A 19,436-nucleotide genomic window follows, 5' to 3' on the forward strand; every position below is an offset into this window, starting at 1 on the left:
CCAATCCGGGATAGAGGCGGGGGTCATAAAAATTGACGCTGGTTCGATTTTGAGACCTGAAAAGATTTCAGCTGAATAATCGGGCATCCAAAGCCATACATATTGAAAAGGCAGCGTCTCTGGACACCGATGCTTGCGTAAATATCATACGACGATTTGTGTCCAGAAGAGACCAAGTGAAACAGATTCGCTCTGACAATGGCACCATTTCTTTCCTGCAATATCCATGGTCAGTTTTTGTGTTGTTTCCATTATCTGGTCATTATATAATTCTAGAGTCCTCTCTTCTGGACATCCATCTGCCAAAATGTTTTTTTTTTTTTTTTTTTTTGCTATCCTGCAACTTCTATATATTGATGCTGCTCTGCTTTGGTCTTAGTAATTTTTATACCTCTAGTCTGGTGTTGATTTTTAACTTGCTCATTCTGGTCACTACCCACGTTCACTTTGTTGATTGTATACGTCTTGAATGATGTGTGCACTGTCTATGAGAATGAAATCAATTTCGTTCTTTGTGCTTCCACCTTGGCTTCTCCATGTTCATTTCCTACCTGCCGGCTTTTTTTGAAAAAAGTGTTCATTATTTTCAGCTTGTTACTGATTGAGAATTCGATGAGTCGGTCACTCCTATCATTTCGTTCTCCACTCCCAAATTTTCCAATTGCGCATTCTTCTTCATCCTCTCTTTTTCCAATTTTGGCATTAAAGTCACCCATGACTATTGTGAATTGAGTCTTGCTATGTTCTTTAGTAGTTCAGTTATTTCTTCGTACAGTTTGCCCACCTCTTCATCGTTGTGTGTTGAGGTTGGAGCGTAGACTTTTTACTGTCAGCTGAGCTAGGGGTCCATTTATACCTTTGACCTCAGTTATATGTATTTTCTTTTCCTTTCACTTCCGTTCCACTGTTTTCCCAACTGACCCGGTCACTAGCTTTCCTGTCCCATGTTTCAACATCCATGTTAGCTATCTTCAGATGATGCTTCACAATATCTCTATACCGAAGTTTCTGCCCACCACGTTTTTCTCTTTCCTTCTGTGAGTTCACCATACATCACAGCTTTTGGTACGCTCTGTCATCAGGCATACTCATGACATGACCGACACAGTGCAGTTGGCCTTTCTCTAGGATGGCTTCTTATATGTGACCCGGCAGCACAAACGAGCCGTAAATTCCCTAAATTGTATTCTGTGTTACGGTGTAAAATGTGTACGAAGGTCGTGTTGATTGATAACTTAAGCTGGCCCGACATCCGTCTTATTTTGATAGTCAAAAACTAATCAATAATCCTATTGTTGAAGTGGATAATAAGCTTCTACCTTATATGGCCGGCTATAGAACTTTTAATAGCTCTGATCTTTGTTTGCTTTTGCTAAATCCTGTTCAAGTGGTGGGTTACCAGGCATTGTATTTTTGTACAGATATGCATAACCAACAATTAACAATGAGAGAACTTTCTTAAACCTCGTTGACTTGGGGATGATTTGAAATGACCGCCAATTATGACTGTTTGATATATATTGCCAGCAATGTGGAAAAAGAGACACATGTAAAAACGTAAAAAGCTATAATTTTGTTGAAGGAGCAAAGTTTAACAAACCATAACCCCGCTTCTGGATATCGTTTGAAGTCAAATGATATACCATTTTTAAGTTTATGATGTTTATTTTTTAAACACGAAATAAAACAAAATTGACCGGGGGAGGAATTTACGGCTTATTCGCCGTGGACGGTCACATATGGTGGCAAGGAAGAAGATCTTCTAGCTCAAAACGGTCTACTTCGCCAAATCATTTAATGCCAGAAGTTTCCACCTACTGAAAGAGTAGTTGTGGGCGACGGTCACAACCAATGACCTTAATCAAGAGCAATGGGGTTCACTGACGCAGTACATAGATTAACACCAGTTATGACAGATTTGGATGCAGCTTCCTAAAACCTAGTATGCATTTGCAATGTACAATTTTTCTTGAAAATGGAAGGAGCTTAAAATATTATAATTATAATTGAAAGTGGTACGTACACAGAAATTTCGAATGCCTCCCCCTCCCTGGGGTCACATGTTTTAAACTTACAGTACTCAAACAACTACGCGGATCATGGTTGTCCTGGTTGAACTCATGCACTCATAGAAATGACTTGTTCGCCTTGTTGGCGCAATTCAAAAGGAGTAAGTTTGGACAACTCAAAAATAGTGTAAAAGTTGCCAAAACAAAATTCATTTTAGTTATCCGAACTTAAAAATGCTGAAAAAGCTCAAAGAAGTTCCGTCAACTAATCAACTTTGTTGGCATTACTTAAAAAGTTGATGTAAGTCGTTGCGTCAACTTTTTAAGTAATGCCAACTTCTGAATTCAAGTTCACGGAACTTAGAAAAATAAACAAGGTTCAAAGAACCAATTAGTTGAGTTATTGTAACTCAACATGTAAGTTGATGTAACTCGTTCATATTAAGTTACTGGTACTTATTGTTTTGAGTTATTCCAATTTGGTACTTTGTTACTTAATTCACGTAATTGGATCATTTTCTGCACAATTAGCAGTATTGAAATATTTATTTTTGTAATCAGTGCAAAATTTTGTATACTATAGCACACCTCTAGAAAATTATGCTAACCTAGTTTCATTTTCTGAGTTGTAACAACTCAATAAAGCAAGTGCAAATGAGTGCGACCAACATAATGATATCGAGTCAGCGTTACTCAAAATTGTACGCGTTGGCATTATTCGGAAAGTTGACGCAACGACTTACATCAACTTACTGAGTAATGCCAACGAACAATTTCTATGAGTGCGCTATTTCTTTGGCTACAAACATTTTTCAAGTTTTTCCAACTAACATTTTAACTAAGAGCATTATACATTTATATGCAATATTTGAAACCCCAACTCTATAGAGGAATCCAAATCCACGCATTCCTACACCTGACTAGCAGCCTTTAGTTGGGTAGCCGTCGGCTACAATGCACCCAAAATGTGAAATGATTCGGCCTTGGCGGAAATTTTAAACTGCATTCCATCACCCGTTTTACACCTTCCGCGAAAACACAGGTAGACAAAAGAATGATTAAAGTTTACAAGCTTCTACATGGTCTATTCGCTGTTGAAGTGACATAATAATCGGATTAACTACACGCGGTATCTATGCATTGATGTACTTGCGAACAAAAGGACTATGTATGAATCGATGCGACGGGATTACCTGCGGAATTATCTCCATTATTATATATTATTAGCTATTATTCAATTAACCCTCCTCGTCCTTGCATCTTCTCTAGGTGTTAGGCGGCTTTTATTTGCACAATTGGACGCTCAAAACACCAGGTTGGTGCTAGCGGCCACCCAAAGATGTCCGACCAAATCCTGACCATGACTTGGCTTGTTGGATTCGTCTATGGGTTTGTAGAAGTTGAGGAATTGCTAATGCCAGAAATTGGCTCTAAGACCAGTTTCTAAGTACGCTTTGATGTAACTGTGCCAAATGTGCTAGTATTAGGTACATTTGCGGAAAAAAGGCCTTCCGCGTTGCAAATTCTGCAAATGCCAGAGTGTTTAAGGCTCAGCTTGTATGAACCCGTCAGGATTTTGCTAAAAAAACACGCGAAATGGTTTCCTATAGCACATCACGTAATATTGAAAGCGGTATAACACGGGAGGGCGGGTTAGTGTAGTGGTCTTCTCACTCGCTTCTCACCACTGTGGCCCGGGTTCAATTCCCCGCGGCGCCACATGTGAGTTTGGTTGCCGATCCATGGTCGTCCTCGCAGGTTTTTCTCCGGGTGCTCCGGTTTTCCTCCTGCATCTAAAATCGGACCTCTTCCCATATCCCTGCCATATCCGGATGGCGTCCCTTAAATTTAGTAGCCTCTGAGCACTATTGGGCACGTAATTGGGATTAGCCTGGCTTCGGCCGAATGTTATAAATAAAATAAATAAAATAAAATTTTTAATTTGAGCCTTAACACGTAATTCAATGGGATTTGACAGCCGTTTTGAAAAAAATACCATCTAGCGGAGTTATTGTTGGATTAGGCAAAGTTTACCCTCATTTTTATCGAGTCTCATGATGGTCGACTAAATAATTGTAAATAGTAACTTAGGGAACCTCTCATGCACACGGGATATGTCTCAGACAACGGCCCAGAAGCCCTAAACTCTATCAATGCAGGCTGTATTGTCATGCTTGTAAAGATTCAACAACTTTTTCTTATTCAATTGCGATATTTTCCATACTGGTAATTTGAGCATCAACATTGCTAGACCCGCATTTATTTTGAACAATCAAGTATGCCAAAGGTGTAAAATATAATTTTAAATTAAAAATCAAAATAGGCGGGCCGTTTTAGCAACCAAACGTTGTAAAATGCATAAAAATAAATTAGTTTTTTAATACTACCCGAACTGCAATATAAAACCTTTGCATAATTAGCCCGTTTAAGCAATAAGGGGGTTGTCATTTTCTTCGGAAGAGGGGAGGGGTCATGAATATACTTGGTGGTGGTGGTGGTGGTGGTGTGTGTGTGTGTGTGTGTGTGTGGGGGGGGGTTATAATTTTAACACCCAAAATATGGAGTTATAGGCCCGCATTCTTTTAATTTAAAATCAAAATGTGCGCACAATCTTCGTTATATAATGCAAAATTCTTGCACACACGATCAAAATCCGCACACTTTATTCGCTCTAAAGTGTTGTTGCGCTCTCGCCTTTGTTCCGGCAATGAATAATTGGTCTGGAATCTGTATAGGCGGAAGGGGGGGGTCATAAAATGTTCGACCCAAGAAGCTCCAAGATAGTAGGGGGGTCATAAAATGTTTTACCCGCGATAGGGGAGTCATAAAACATTTACTCCGTCACCGACATATTCATGACCCCCTTGCCGAAAAAATGGCATCCCCCTAATTATTTTCTGTAGATTTTAAATACAAATTTATCTTATTACGCATCATTGTGCTGCATTTTATCCATTCCTTTGAACAAAGGAGCCCGCCAGTATGATGATGTACGGCAACTTGACAACGATAATATTTTGTATTAACAGTTTGCATTAATTTGTACTTGTTTTAAATCTTAACACGTACATATCAATTTGTGAGCACTCTTTTTTTAAAAGTAAAGCAAAACTACATTATAAATATACATCACTTCAATATCAAAACAACCTATCCATTTAAGGGATCTAAAATGAGCGTTTATTGCGTTTCGACAGTATTTTTTGTGGGACATGAGAGCACCTTAGACCTATCGAATTGCATTCTGAATACGAAGCATGTCTTTCTGATATCAAATAATTTTCATTTTTTGAAAATCACAATATAATACAAATTCTATGACAAATTATAAAAATTTGATATTTTTCAAATTTTGATATTACAGTCCTCGAAGTAAATTATAGAAATCTAATGATATATTCTTAAAGTGTATGTAGCAGGGAGGAAAAGCCGACGGTCAATTGAAAAGTTTGACCTTTCATATTGAAGATATGGATTTTTTTCCCAAAAAGACCTAATTTTTTTTGGTGTTTTGGAAAAAAAATCCATATCTTCAATACGAAAGGTCAAAATTTTCAATTGATCGTCGGCTTTTCATCCCACCTACATACACTTTAAGTATAAATCATCAGATTTATAAAATTTACTTCAAGTACTGTTAAATATCAAAATATAAATTTTAATGATTTGCCATAAAATGTGTATTAAATTGCGAATTTCAAAAATCAAAATTATTTGATATCAGAAGGCCATTCTTCGTATTCAGAATGCAATTCGATATATCTGATGTGCTCTAATGTCCCAAAATAAATACTGTCCAAACGTTCATACCCCAGCCCTTAAGCGAATGATCATGAAATTGGTTGGATGGATTATAATTAAAAGTGGTACTCAGATATTTTGAATGTCCCTTTCCTGTGGTCAAATGTTATACACTAGTACACAAACAACTATGCGGATTCCTTGTTGTACTGGTTGAAAACACGCTGTTTCTTTGAGTACAGCAAGTAAATAACATTTGATAATATCAGAACAATTTTCCCAAATCCAGAAATTGTATCTTTGAACAATTGAAATTGTTAATTTATGAGGACCCTCACTTATGCACAACCCGTCAAAATAAGCGGGTCGTTTTAGCAAACCAAACGTTGTAAAAATGCATAAAATAAATTAGTTTTTGAATACTACCAGAATTGCAATATAAAACATTTGCATAATTAGTCCGTTTAGGCAATAATTATTTTCTGTAGATATTAAATACAAATTATCTTGTACATATTACGCATCATTGTGCATTATTAACGTTTCCTTTGAACAAAGGAGCCCGCCAGTATGATGGTGTTCGATATCTTGACAACAATAATACTTTGTATTAGTAGTTTGCAATAATTTGTACTTGTTTTAAGCCTTAACACGTATTTTAATGGGATTTGGCAGCCATTTTGAAAAGCGCCCTCTAAATATACGCCCCCATTATAGTCTTTATTGAGTCATAGCACGTAATCCATTAATAAAGTTTGTATTCAGTAGTGCATTATTTTAAGCCTTAGCACGTAATTCAATGGGATTTGGCAGCCATTTTGAAAACGCCCTCTAGCGGAGTTATTGCCGGGTTACACAAAGTCTACCGACACTTTTTTATCAAGTCTTTTGGTCTACCACATATCCTAGAAGTAACTTAGGGGACCTCTCACGCAAACGGGATAGGCCTCAGACAACGGACTATACAATACAATGACTACAATGGCTCATCGCTGACCATTTTGTTCCGTCATGTTTAATACTTTCGAGAGAATGACCGAGGGACTAGGGCTAAGTATAAGACAATTTTTGATTTCAATTGCTTTCAATGCGCAGGTTAGGTTTTCAATGGGCAGACTAAAGCTTACCAAATTCTTTCAACACAAATATTCAAGTGCTAGCCTTATACTAGGTTTTATAGAAACCAATGTATAAAGGCAAATATCTCGCGCCAATATCCTTCGGATGAGAAGGATATCGATGTATGGTACACAGCTAGCGACATCATTTTAGTACCGTCATGTTTCATACTTACGAGAGAATGGCCGAAGGGCTCAGGCTTAGTTTAAGAAAGTACGATATAAGTGGCTACGCAGAACAATGTTAATGACTTTAGAAAAACAGAATTGTTTCAGTTTTTGATTTCAATGTACAGGCTGGGTTCTCAATGTAGACTGAAGCTTACCGTATACTTTCAGCAGTGGCGTAGCTGGGATTTTTCCAGCGGGGGCAAGCCTGTATAGGGTGGAGGCCCAAATCCACCAAACAAAAATGGGGGTTGGTGCAGGTGGTGCCGCTCTGGTGCGACGCACCCCCATCAAAAAAGTGTACTTTCAGAGTAAAAATATCCAAGGAAAACAATAAGGAAATAAGTTTAGATTTTGCAATCTATGAGGGATTCAAAGAAATTGTAAAATTGAGTCATTTTAAAGAAAAGTTGAACAATGATTGCGCTATTTATCTAAAATCTTGTTTGCATCTGAATTTTGCAAGGGGTAGACACTTGCAAAATGGAATTCGAACACCAGCAAATAGACTAACCCTTTTTTTATCAAGAAATGTAAGGTATAACTCATATTATTTGGCTAATTTAAATTTAAAATATATGTAAATAGCGCCCTCAAATGTACAGTTTATAGAATTAAAATGACCACAAAAAAACATAAAAAGATGAATAATTTGAAATAGAAACGAAAATATACGATAAAAATTGCCATAAAATATATGTGTATATACAGTCTATTAGTGTGATAGTTGTTGGTATTATTCAGGTCTATGTTTGAACATTATGATAATGTTTTGTTAGAAAAATTAATAAATGATCACATCAAACAACCGTGATTCAAGTGCAAGCCAAACAATAGGTTTTAATAGAAATAATGTTGGTAATGCACCAAATCGCGCGAATTAAGTTCAGAAATGCAAAACTTCCCTAGGAAAGGGGTTGCGCTGCCCCCTTGCAAAACCCACCAGGGGGCGCTGCCCCCTGCACCCCGCTAGTTCACTAACTTTACAGCACCACAGGGGAAGCAGTCCGCCGGTGGATAGAATTTATACGCCAATGTACCGTATGTCTGTTCCCACTATAAACACGCTGATTGGTTAAAAGGAAATATTGGAAAGTCAACTCTATTTTGTAACTGGCAATTAGTGTACATTGTAATAGCAGATACCGGGGAGCAGATACACGTGATTTGATCCAGGGCGTATTTCTATTGTTTAGTTTCCCGCCTGTTATTGACCTGGTGTGGACGCATGATAAAAATCGTTAGGATTTATAAGCAATACCAAGATTATTTTGTGCAACTTCTTGGGTGAAATCCTCAAATCAACGGATGCAGACAAAATAAAAACGAAATAAAACATGCGTTTGTTAGTATTCTCTATAGTGTTGGCGATCTTCAGTATGGCAGCAGCTAGACCGGGAGCTAAGCCCGGAAGGCCGGGTCCGAATAGAAAGGTAAGAAGCTAGCTGATAGTTTCAAGCTAGCTGAAATCAGTTTTTAAAGCATTTTTTATTTATAAAAGAATAATTTTAAATACAAAGCGAAGAGAGACGTGGCAGAGCGCGTGTGAAAAAATACCGATTTCATTTAGGCCTATTATGAATATCGGCACTACTTGTAAAAATTGCTTGCCCCCTGCCAATTATTCTGGAACCCCACCTCTCGGCCTGCCAAAAAATCCTCCCCCATTTGTGACTTAATGTCGTAATAGCTAGTAATCCTGGGGTCGTATGCGACTTTATTTCAAATTTAATGTGTTCCCAACAAATACACATTAATGTTTTCAAGGCTTAAACGTGTGTTATAAACGCGTTTGGTAAAAACGTCATTTACATGTTATTGAAATTAACATTTAATTGTCGGGTTATATATAAAGGTTAAGAAAGGATTTTTAAACGTTTTATATGAAAAAACACTACAACAACATTTAAAAATGTAGTCATGTTATTGTAAAATATTTCTTGGCAAACATTTTGTCAAACTATTTTGCCAACACTTAATCCTGTTAGAATGTTTGGTATTAAGTTTTCAAAAAACGTTTTTTGAATGTTATTAAAACGTCAAAAAGCCATTAAAAGCCTTTTATATAATGCGACATTTAAACGTTTTTGATCTATAAACACACCGAAATTTGACTGAGTCTTAAAGTGTGCAAACATTTTATAAATTACAGCAAAAAAAAATCACAAATTAAGCTCGTACCAGAGATCATACATTATTTGCTTCCCTCCCATGGCTCATTGCACAGCCACATCCTGGATAAGATTATATTTTCTTCAGAATTTCGAGTCTTGTAATATTGAAGGAAAATATGTCGAGTTTTAGGAGTTTAATATCATATAAATTGCACACACGTTTTCTATTCAAAATATAACTTAACTGTCATATGATTGGTAGTGTAACTTTTGAGACATTTCTCAACTTTCCTGTCTATTTTTGTTTTCATCATTATCGCCTATTCAAATATAGTTTCGTGGACCATTCAGCAAACCAGAACCGCCAGAAGAAAAGGAATCTCCTGGGACGTTTCAATCAGATATGAAACTTACCTCAAAACAGCGCGCTGAAATAGAGGAGGCAATGGGACAGCCATTGAACGGAATGATGCTCAGCAAAAGAAAAGCTACTGCAGCACTACAATATCGATGGCCAGGGGCTAGTGTTCCATTCAGCATATCAGGTTCATCAGGTAAGAAGCAAAGATGAAAATAATTACTCATCGGCACTGCAGAAATGGGTAAAAATGCATTGATCATGTATCAAAGATGTCGAGTAGCCCTAGTTTGAGTAGTATTATGTGGGACTGTCGGGGAGTGGTGAGCCTGGGTGGTGAGTGTGTTGCATGGGGTGTGTGGGGTTTTGATAGCGACGTGTGGTGTTAGGGTCAGTGATGGGGCTGTAGCCCTGTCAGGTATAAGAAAAATGCACTACTTAATGTCCGGACACAAATGCAACATCCAGAGTCGTCAAACTAATCCACCTTGTGTTGACCGTAAAGTCGGCGAACAATTACTGCCTGGTGAAGTTTGGCGAGCTGTGAGGTAGACTTATATGTGTACGTTCGTTTTCTATATCATCAATATCAATTTTTGCAAATGACATACGCTCATAGGTGTTATGACCATGCTGACATCGAAACATAATATATATTATTTGAAGCTCCTGACACGAATGCAATACGGGCAGCCATGTCCCACTGGGAGGAGCATACCTGTGTTAGATTTCACGAACGAACGGAAGAAACAAACTTCATTAATTTCATCAAAGATGACGGGTAAGTCAGTTGTCAGAAGTCTCAGCTATACAGAATATAAACTTGCTTTTACAGTCATTATATGCGGTTTCGGAATTAGCTCAAACTTGACATTTAGCCAGTTCTATAAATGCTTAAACAGGAGAAACTCTTGAACACTCTTGAACGTGTTGAATAAATATACTATAACAGCTGAACAATAATAAACGCGGATACAACTCGTCGTCACAAGCGATCGTTGATCACGTTAAAGAGCTATTGGCTCTACGTTGGTGCGAAAAATACATTTTTATGAAATAAATGATGTTCAACTAACTGATAAATTGACACATATAATGTTCTAGACGTAGTATTTGGATATGATTATTTCAAAACCTTGAAATGTCTGTATCACATACCGACGTATTTACTGATCACCTATACTGCGCAAGCCCAGTTTGTTGTATCTGCAATTTGAAGAATTTGTCGTTTCACATAGTGACGTATTTGCGGACATATTTGCGCGACTTTGTCATTGCACGGTGAAATTGCTGTTTTGTCTTTTTCACATAGTGACGTATTTGTGCAACTGTTTCACATAGTGACGTATTTGCACGACGTATTGATTTTTTGCAGAATAAGATATTTTCTGATAGTGATAATCAATGACATTGAAAATATGGTATATTTGCATTATTCAATAACCAGGTTTTAATCGACACAATGTTTAAATCAAGATTATACAGCAAATAAAAATCGCTAAATTTTCAAATTCGATTTTCTCGAAATGCGTATTTTGTAAATAAGTCAGTATGTGATAAGGCCGACGATTTCTTCTGATTTTGCATCCAACAATGTGGGGGAAAGGTCAAAAACTAAGACAATTTGTGTTTTATTTGGCCCAAATTTTGATATTTGGTGTATCGATAGAAGCAAAATGGGCATATCGATGGGTTCAATTTCAAATTATTAGCGGCAAGTCCCTATACCCAACACCAAACTAAAAGTACCACCGGGTTTGAAATACAGAAATAGACTTATTTTAGTTATTGGTTTACTGCTGTCATGATTGGTTCTTTTCTTCATTTCTTCACGCGTATAAACATGACAAATATTGAGACAAATAAAGCTGACACACAAGAGAAATTGAATGTGATCTATAAAGGAGATCACAGGGTTTGATATAATGGGCGTCATTTCCTTCCCGTGTACTTGATTTTTCTCGGGGAGGGGAAACCGCCCAAAAACGTTCGTTTTGATTATAGTGGCCTTAACTCAAGAACAAAAAGACCTATGGAAATATAAATGCAATTATTGGCATCTTTGACTCATTTATATAATACAAATGTAATAATATTATGAAATATGCCGTTTTTCCTGTCATCCGACTCACCTTAAACGAAAATGATACATTAATGATAATGATAATGTTTCGCAGATGTTGGTCTTACGTCGGTCGAATTTTTGGGTCTCAAAATATATCTATTGGTGACGGATGCACAGGTGTACGTATATATTACTGGATTATAGCTATTCGCAGGGGCGTAGCCATATAGAAGCCGGGCAGCCACCCTCCCCCCTCAGAATTTTGTTTAAGGATAAAGAGCAAAGAGTAAAGTGTCATAAAATTACTAGAATTCGGACAAAATATTGACAAATGGGACACAAATTTGGCTTTGCCCAACACTAAAATCATCATGGCTACGCCACTGGTTATTCGGCTATTCAGAATTCATCATGTTTTTAAAGACTTGTCAAAACTGACAATTACATCAACTTGGACTCAACAAGTTTCAACATACAGTATAATAGCAAAATCATTGATATGATGATGGTGATTACAACGACGACAAAGATGACAATGACGACGAATATAACGATGATAATGATGATGACGATGATACTGACGATGATGATAATAATGTTGATGACAATAAAGAAAACGACGATGATGATGATGACGAAGATGATGATGTCGACGATGATAAAGATGATGATGATGATGATGATGATGATGATGATGATGGTGGTGGTGGTGATGGTGATGGTGATGATGATGATGATGATGATGATGATGATGATGGTGATGATGATGATAATGATAATGATGATGATGATAAGATGATGATGATGATGATGATGATGATGATGATGATGATGATGATGATGATGATGATGATGATGATAATGATGATGATGATGATGAATATGATGATGTTATAATTCTAGCTCGGTACAGTAGTTCACGAGATTGGACACTCACTTGGATTTCACCATGAGCAAACCAGGCCGGACCGTGATGATTACGTGAAAGTTCATGTTGAGAATATTAAAGAAGGAAAGGAAGACAATTTCAAGAAATACTTGTGGTCCGACATCGTTACCCATCAAATACCGTATGATTACGGTTCCGTGATGCACTACGGTCCTTACGTAAGTACACATATAATCTTACTGATTTCGTTGCTTTTATCTGGTTAATTGGTACATTCAATGTTTAGATTTTTAGCAGCATTAGAAAATTCATTTATGGCCAAGTTGGTAAAATTGGGAAAACGATGCAGTACACATGACAAAGCCATTTTTATATTCGGCCTATATAAAACTGCTGATGTAGTTTTACCGTTATTTGCAATACCATTGCCTATTACTTTTCCACTCTGCGGTACATGTGGTATTGAACAGCAAACCCTGCGAACATCTTTGCAAACTTAAAATCATTTCATTTAAAGCGTCCCTGTTTTTTTTTCTTTTTAATTCCAGTATTTCAGTAAAAACGACGAACCCACAATTACGGCGGACTCACCAATTGATCAGTTTCAGATGGGGGATAGGGATACAGGCCTTTCATTTGCAGATATCAAACTTGCAAACGCTGTTTACGAGTGTGGTGGATTTGGCGGTAACAGTTACATTTTATAACTATAAACGGATAAAAAACCGGGATAAAAGAATTTGCACTAGGCAGTGACTAATAAAATGTAAGGCTAGCAGTCGACAACACGCATCACTTTACATTTGTTTATACATGTACTCATATGGGTCGAAGGTTGCCGGTTTGATTGCCGGTGTTACGTGTTATGTGTTTTTGCAACGTTTATGTGCGACGGCATCTCTTGGCATAGCCGGGGGCATAGCCGGGAAAGGTAATTAGGTATAAATGTCTTTATCTTAAACTGATTACAACCATTTGTATTTCCAAAAAACATAATCGGCCAAACTCTTGTTTTACCGTTCTTCGTTTTCTCCCGTCTAGACGCTTGTAACCAGGTTTCCATTACGTGTCTACACGATGGGTTCTTAGGACCTGATTGCACATGTATATGCCCACCTGGATATTCTGGTACAACGTGCGAGGTTGTAGTCGAAGTTACAGGTGAGTAGAACCCTGTTGGTAACATTTTGTGGAAAAGATAATATCCACCCACATTCATTATTGAGTGATATCTTGCGTACATGAGACGTGCAACAAAATGTGTTCATGGCATGATAAAATGTTCTCGGCAGTCAAAATAAAAGGTTAGCATTATGAAATCATGTATCATATACCAGTCTGAATTTTGAAATACTGCACTGCTAAAGTTGTCAATTAAGTAGTTTAACAAATTTGCTCCTGGAGCATGTTTATGTTGTCGTACAGTATGGATGAAAATGCTCCAGGAGCATGGTGTATTATATCAGTTTTCTGATTTTGAAATACTGCACTGCTTAAATTTCCCATTAAGTATAGTTTAACAAATTATATCAAATATGCGTTGGGAGCATGTCTTTTGTTGTCGTACAATGATGCGAATGAGAATGCTCTAGGAGCATCATTCCAAAAATAAAACATAGGCCTATAGCCCATCAAGCTCAGCAATCCCCAATTATCGGATAAGAAAAGAGGTACCGATAGAATGTATCTCATTTCTTGACATATATAATAAACCACTTGTCTTGAATCACTAAAATTTCAGTGAAGAAATTGGATTGCCCCTATAATATACATAACTTTTGTTACCAGTGTGTAGTTATTGTTTTTGAGAAAAATGCAAAACTAATCACATTTATCAGGGGGTGTAGTACCAACTTAATGGTGATAAAGCTCAAATTCAATTTGCAGTCAAAGATAAAGAAAAGGCTCACTATGGAGGAGGCAATGAAGTCGTAGAGCATGGTCTTGTTGCTGTATATAGCACATATACATGGTGACGTAGAGGCGGCCCGGGGGGGTCACTCTCACACAAAAGTGCCTCCCACCCGCGTCCGAACACCTCTGAAATGAACCCTTAATGGCGAATTTTCACATAAGCAAATTGCACCCCTTAATGGCGAAACACATGCAAAATCCTAACCTAAATGGCGTAGCACATGCAAAAACCATACCCTAAATGGCGTCAACTTGTAAATATCTATATTGATACCTTAAGTGGCGTAAACAGGGAAATTAGCTAATTTGATACCCAAGGTGTGTTTTTGATGTTGCAGACATATAGATACTGAAAAAAAACATGCAAAAAAGTAACAAGAATCAATTAAAAGGTGGTGATTGTTATCAAATTAGTGCAAATTCACTCAAACAATAATATTACTAACCCTAAACGTCTAAGGATTTGGCTGAAAAAGGACCCCTAAATGGTGATGCCATCTGAAAAGTACCCCTTTTTCAAAAAGACGTCGACGCCACTGTGTGGTAAAAAACATACCCTTTTAGACATTTTTCTTGGACACGGGTGCGTAGCAAGTCAAGTAGTGAGTGACCCCCCGGGAGAGGCGGGCGTAGAGGAAGGTCTTGTTGCTGTAGCACCTATATGAAACAGTAAAATGTCCATTGACTAATCTGGGCTCGCGTGTAAGAATATCGTTTTGAATTTTAATTCAGTGTCTCGATTTTAAGACATCTTTACACCTTTGTTCCATCCATAACCATTAAGGTATACATAGGACATTTTTGTTTTTGCTATAGCCCCCGAATGAAATGTATTTAATTATGTTTGTACTCACTCAGGTAGCATTGTGTGTGAATTTTACATCCGAACTAAGTGCTATTCTTTATTTATGGGCATTTTAGTGTCTAAAATGGCCCGTCCATTTCTAATCGTCACTCCCATAGACTTTACATGTAAAATAAAAAGGCTCATAAAAATTTAATAGCACCTAGGTAGGATGTAAAATTCACACAAAATGCTTTTTGAGTGATTACAAAGATAATTAAATACTTTTCATGCGGGGGCTATGTGGAATATTTTTAATGTATTCCTTGTACACTGAAATTTCACAATAAAATGTCCATTTGAAACAAAGATGTTTAGTAAATGCTGACGATTTTGTTAATACGTACATATATTTACAGGATGCATCAAAGAAGTAACCGACATCACCGGTGTCATCGAAAGCCCAAATTATCCTGGAAATTATGGCAACGACGATAAGTGTCTTTGGTATATAAAAGTAAGAGACTACAACAAATGTAAATGCTTTATCTGTTTATTGCTGCATTCTATTCAATTCAATACATGCATGATTCCTGTTTCTGTCCACTTTTCTCACAACCCACAAATGTCAGGTTGTTCACGCTCCGGGGCATAGTGTTATCGCCCCGACATCTTCATGGCAGAAATCGCCATGGTAGGTTGAATCCACAGCCACGCATGGGCATTTTGTTCCGACCTGTTTAGTAGTTTTGAGACGCATAATGAGGAATGTCCGACTAAGGCTACTGACAATAGCCCGGTGACTGACCTCTCTGTGTGTGAGTGAGCATGGTATACGCCATGGGGTCATCTGCTTTTATACTGCCTCCACGAGTGGCCTACGCTGCGCTGTAGTTCGGCACATATAAAATCAAGAATTTTTGTTAGTTTTTGAGCTCAATACGTACATTTCTTTCGCAATACGCAAGCTAACGACTATCATATCCTTTCAACACATATTCAAACACAAGCAAAAAATATGGCCTCTTTAGAATAAAAAAATTACGGGAGATATTCATCATTTTCCACCCCGGTATCCAAAGATTTATCGTCTGAATATCAAATCGTGCATAGCACATTCACGTGTATCGATCCCGGGTATTGATTTTAGTGTCTCTGCTGTAATTATTAACCAGGCGATGTCGGTGTGCTTGGTTCAAGCTATCTCCAGGTACAGGCAAGGTCTCATCATCAAATGAGATCCTTTTTTTTTGCTAATGATATCTAATATATGTGGCTTTCATAATATAGAAACACCGAATGATTGTTGAAGTCGCGTGTATCACCACATTCGTTAGGGTCCGCTTTTTATGCGACACCCTGTATAGATAATCATGATTTAGATCATGTAATGTACATTGAGTATTTGCTTTTTAAATACAGGGTTCTGAAGGATCCACCATAACTTTATCATTCGAGACGTTTTCGTTAGAGGGACATTCAACATGCGACTACGATTGGGTGCAAATCCGTACAGAGGCACCATTTACCAACGGAGGTCTCAAGTAAGTAATACACAGCTAGAAGATAACACAAAGGTTCTCAAAAACAATAGGTAGTGTCGGCGGCGTAGTACCGGGTGGGCGACTCCCGCTTGCACAACCGAGGCAAGACAAGGAGGAAAGATGGAAGAAAAATAGAAGCGGAAAGGTGATGCAAAGACGGAAGGGGGAGGGGGTGTGGAAAATGTGTAAATGTCCTTTGTGGGAAGTTACAAGTTAGACCTGTTAGTCTAAGTGGAAGTGAAAATTAGTCTCAAGAGAAAGGACATTTTCCTTTACATTTGCCGAAGTTATTTTTTATTATTGTTGAACTTTGCATTAAAATCTGTAAAATTTGCTAGCTACTATTAGAAGGAAATAATAGTGAAGGACCATTGCTGATGGAACTAAATTCCACCAGGGCTAAGTTTACACCCGGAACTCTTTTGTGCATACGGACCTAAATGTTTAAAAAACATAAGCCATTCACCGTCAGTGTGTCTTACTGAAAGAAGGTGACCTGATATATTTGGAAAATTGAATTCTTTAAAACTTACGTATAACAAAAAATGTCGTCCCTTTCAAACGTTCATGCAAAAAGAACACATAAATGTTTCTTGCAAAGGTGACTAGTTCAGGCCTTCTCAACTAGTTTATTTGAAGTGCCAACTGGGAAATTTTTAGTGATCATGAAGTGCCAATATGTTAAGGGGGGATTTTGCGATGGAGCGGGTGCGTGACCACATCCATAGCTGGTGGGGTCCAGGGGCCCGCCTTATGGCCCCTGAAGGGGTCCAGTGTAAAAGGCCCGATCGCGGGGGTCCATGGGGCAGCGCCTCCGGAAGCTCTGAGATTTTAGAGCTTTCTAAAGGCTCAGGTATGGTATGTTCACACCTTTTTTGTTAAAAATGTATGTGAAAAAATTAGTAAGTTTACCGTGCGCCACTTCGTGCGCCACTTCGACTAACTCCAAGCGCCACAAGTGGCGCGCGCGCCGCCAGTTGAGAAGGCATGGACTAGTTCCTATGGAATTACTGATATTTATACAGCGCGATATTGGTAGTCTACAGTGCGGAATATTCGCACGCGCTAGCAGTAGGCGCAACAAAAGATGTGAAGTTGTAAACAAGTTTCGTTCATTTTAGAAAAAGGGGAGTTTTTATGACGGTAACTTAATTTTTGCTTTAAAAAATAATTTACAGTTATTAAAATGATATTTAACTAACTAAGAATGAGAATAAACGATAGGAATTTTTATTTTGCAAGGTCCAATATTTTGTATATTTACAAGGTCCAATATTTTTATCGTAGTGGATACCGGCTACGCCGGCATCCACTACTCAAAATATTGGACCTGCCTGTCGTCTATCACACGGTAGAGGATAGGCAAAATAAAAATTCCTATCGTTTATTCTCTAAATGCAGGGTTAGTAATAAATTGTCCTTCTATATCCAACAGATACTGTGGTGTCAATTCTCCAGGATCAGTTACGTCAACGGGAAGTAAAATGGTTGTTGAATTCGCAGCTGATTATTCTGTAAATGCGGGTGGTTTTAAAGCAAGTTGGGTCATTGGTGTACCGACATAAGAACCGACAACACTACAGCAGTTCCCGAACACACAACCACCAAGTACACAACCACCAACGTCACCATGAAATGAAACTGTTTTTCAAAAGTAACCGATCAGGTAAAGGGCGTGGATTTACAGCACATTATAAAACGGTTACGCAGAACTCTTAGTCGTGTTAGCTGAAACCGCCAATGCAAGCAGATTTAATTTAATTTCATAATAATTATGGGATAACAATAAGTGTACATCACGCCGTTTCTGTAATGGCGTAACATTACTGGGTGAATAGGGCCATTCCATTTAAAACCCACACTCCCCCTGTGGAAGATTTTGGAAATACCTTCCACAGGGGGAGTATGAATTTCAAATGGATTAGCACAATAACCAACTCTATTTGAAACTCACCCTCCCTCTGTGGAAGATTCAGGTTGAATGTTTCTCAGGGGGTTTATGATATTCAAATGGAGCTGCCCAATGTGTTCATACCATTTGAAAATCATTCTCCCCCGTGGAAGATATTTCCAAAATTTTCCACAGGGGGGAGAGTAGATTTTAAATGGATTAGCCCATAGTTTCATATTTTGCACCTCACTTTGAATATCGGGTAAAAGAAAATTTGTAATTTCATCAAAAAAGTTTCATATGGGGTAAGATTACTGAGATCTAATTTGAATTTTTTATTTTTATTTTGGTTTCTATATACATCATTCATATGTCAAATGATTTAAGCTTTTTTAAAGATTTTTGCTCATCATTTTCAGACAAAGGTGCCATCCGGGTTAGAATTAACCATTAGAGGCTGATATTTCTGTATAACCCGGCTGGCATTTCTGAAAAGTGACGTGACCTTAGATATTTGGGTTGAAAAATGCAGTTTTTATGGTTTTGTTTCCTTTTTTACCAGAACTGCCAAGATGAAAGTGAAAGTGAACAAATTAAAGTAAATAAATAAAAGTCATATTTGCTGTCGAAATTCAATATTCGTTAACAAAAAAATTGATATCTTATCTTGATGCAATGTTTTGGGTGAAAATCATTATTTTGATCTCTTTGTTCAATTTTGACCAAAAAAGTTAATTTTACAAGTAAAAAATGGAATTTTAACAAAATATTTAAGATATTTGAAATAAAAAAAGTATACCAATGTATTGATATGAATATGAAAGTGCTTGAACCGAAGTTT

General features: G+C 37.5%; 1 protein-coding gene across 1 annotated transcript; it reads left to right on the forward strand.

Moving 5' to 3' along the window:
- Positions 1-8,250: 8,250 nt before the first annotated feature.
- LOC140139748 (protein SpAN-like) lies at positions 8,251-19,436 on the forward strand. Its single transcript, XM_072161458.1, has 10 exons — positions 8,251-8,469; positions 9,485-9,704; positions 10,175-10,289; positions 11,686-11,752; positions 12,477-12,680; positions 13,011-13,149; positions 13,504-13,623; positions 15,580-15,677; positions 16,583-16,704; positions 18,140-19,436. The coding sequence occupies exons 1-10, from the start codon at positions 8,374-8,376 to the stop codon at positions 18,267-18,269; spliced, it is 1,311 nt and encodes a 436-aa protein (XP_072017559.1). The 5' UTR covers positions 8,251-8,373; the 3' UTR covers positions 18,270-19,436.

Source organism: Amphiura filiformis, chromosome 2 (genome assembly GCF_039555335.1).
Source record: "Amphiura filiformis chromosome 2, Afil_fr2py, whole genome shotgun sequence".
NCBI lineage: Eukaryota > Metazoa > Echinodermata > Ophiuroidea > Amphilepidida > Amphiuridae > Amphiura > Amphiura filiformis.